The sequence below is a fragment of the Colobus angolensis genome, unplaced genomic scaffold, assembly GCF_000951035.1.
Source record: "Colobus angolensis palliatus isolate OR3802 unplaced genomic scaffold, Cang.pa_1.0 Scaffold22, whole genome shotgun sequence".
Taxonomy (NCBI): Eukaryota; Metazoa; Chordata; class Mammalia; order Primates; family Cercopithecidae; genus Colobus; species Colobus angolensis.
The window spans coordinates 5,389,935-5,391,427 of record NW_012115377.1 but is presented as its reverse complement, the minus strand read 5'-3'; the positions used below and the strand labels follow the sequence as shown (position 1 = coordinate 5,391,427).

Below are 1,493 nucleotides of genomic sequence, written 5' to 3'. Positions count from 1 at the left end.
AGCGGGGCCGCTCTGCCTCCCGGCAGGTGCAAGCATCCCTGGAGGAGGCTGGGGGAGGCCGCTGGGGGCTGGCGGGGAGACCTGGGCGTGCGCTCCGGTCCCCCACATCAGGAGCCCGTGGCAGTCCCCTGCTCTCGAGGCTGGCAGTCTGAGTCCCTGAGGGGGCGAGGGGTAGGCGCGTGGAGATCGGTCCTGAATTGGAGCTGAGGCGGGGGAGGCGGCGGGCTGGGCCAGGCAGGGCCTCTTCGCTTTGGGGAAAAGCGGTGGGGGGTGGGACATGGGGACAGCAAGGAGCAGTGGGGCTGGCGAGTGGGTGTAGGTGCGTGGGAGCCGATCGGATGGAAGCCGAGGCCGAGGTTTGAGTGTACATGGGTGGCGATGCTGCGAAGGGGCAGTGAGGTACCCGGGTCCAGGTCTCTGGAGGCGACGTAGGTGTCCAGAACCTGGGAGGCGGACCAGTTTGTCTCTTCAGGTGCAAGATGGACAAGAGAGACAAGGCGAAGGCAGGGGCCACCGCGCGGACGCCGGCTGCTCGCCCTCCTGGACTTCTGACCCCCAGGTCCCCAGGTTCTCCTCGACCCCCTCCCCCAGTAACTCCCGCAGCCCTCCGAGTTCTGGGAGCTGCGGGAGCTGTGGGGCGAAAACCTCTGGCAGAGCGAGCCGGGGGCATCGGCGGGACCATTATTCCCGAGTCTGCGCCCCGAGCGGGACCAACGCGGAGTGCTGGGACAAGTTCCCGAAACCCAGGTACCCCAGCTTCCTGCCTCAGCTCCGACCCCATCTTCCCTCCCACTTCCAATACCTGTCCCGTCTCCCCTCCACCACTACCTCTCGGGGCACCTGTGACTCGGCCTTCTCCCCGCAGCTTCCAGGGCCCCAGCCTCCGGGAGAGGGGAGAGAGCTCCTCCTGCCAAGAACGCCAGCCCAGGCCCTGTTTCTAGCCCAGGGCGTGCCAGCGGGACCACTAGGTAACCTGCTCCCTCTACCCCAGTCTCCTCAGCCAGGGTTGGCGTCACAGAGTCTGGAACCTTTTATTTTACACGAGTTGGGGCGCGGGAGCACTTGCAGGTCACTGGACACAAATTGGGTGAAAGCCATTATTGGTCCTCAGAGAGGGCGCATGCCCATTTCACAGATGGGAAAATAGAGGCTTGGGAAGCCAAACAAGGACCTAGGCCTGAGCGTGGCCCCTTCTGTCTCCAGGCCAGGCCCTCTTGGCCAAAAGGGACTCCGGATCCCAGCGGAGGAAACTGTAGCCAGAGGAAAAGCTACAGAGGCTCCCAAAAGGAGTGCCCTTGGCGCTGGCGCACGGAGAGGTATGTGACCTGGAGAAGAGTGGGGTTCCTGGGCAGCGAGGGGGGCCGCCTCAGAGGTATCGGTGACCCTTGGCCTTCTACTTTTTCTCCAGACACTTCCGCGCCTACCCCAGGAACCCCCTCCCCGGCCATGGCCCGCCGGTCTCGGGCTGCGGGCACCGAGGTGGGGCTCCCCCG

The 1,493-nt window shown here is 65.4% G+C and overlaps 1 protein-coding gene across 1 annotated transcript in view; it reads left to right on the top strand.

Annotated features, from left to right (window-relative positions):
• Positions 1-478: 478 nt before the first annotated feature.
• The window catches only part of PRR36 (proline rich 36), a 4,619-nt gene continuing 3,604 nt past the window's right edge, over positions 479-1,493 (top strand). The window contains exons 1-4 of the mRNA XM_011943639.1: positions 479-747; positions 866-968; positions 1,204-1,316; positions 1,409-1,485. Of these exons, the coding sequence (XP_011799029.1) occupies positions 480-747; positions 866-968; positions 1,204-1,316; positions 1,409-1,485 (561 nt within the window). The 5' untranslated portion in view covers position 479. The remainder of the gene's footprint in view (positions 748-865; positions 969-1,203; positions 1,317-1,408; positions 1,486-1,493) is intronic.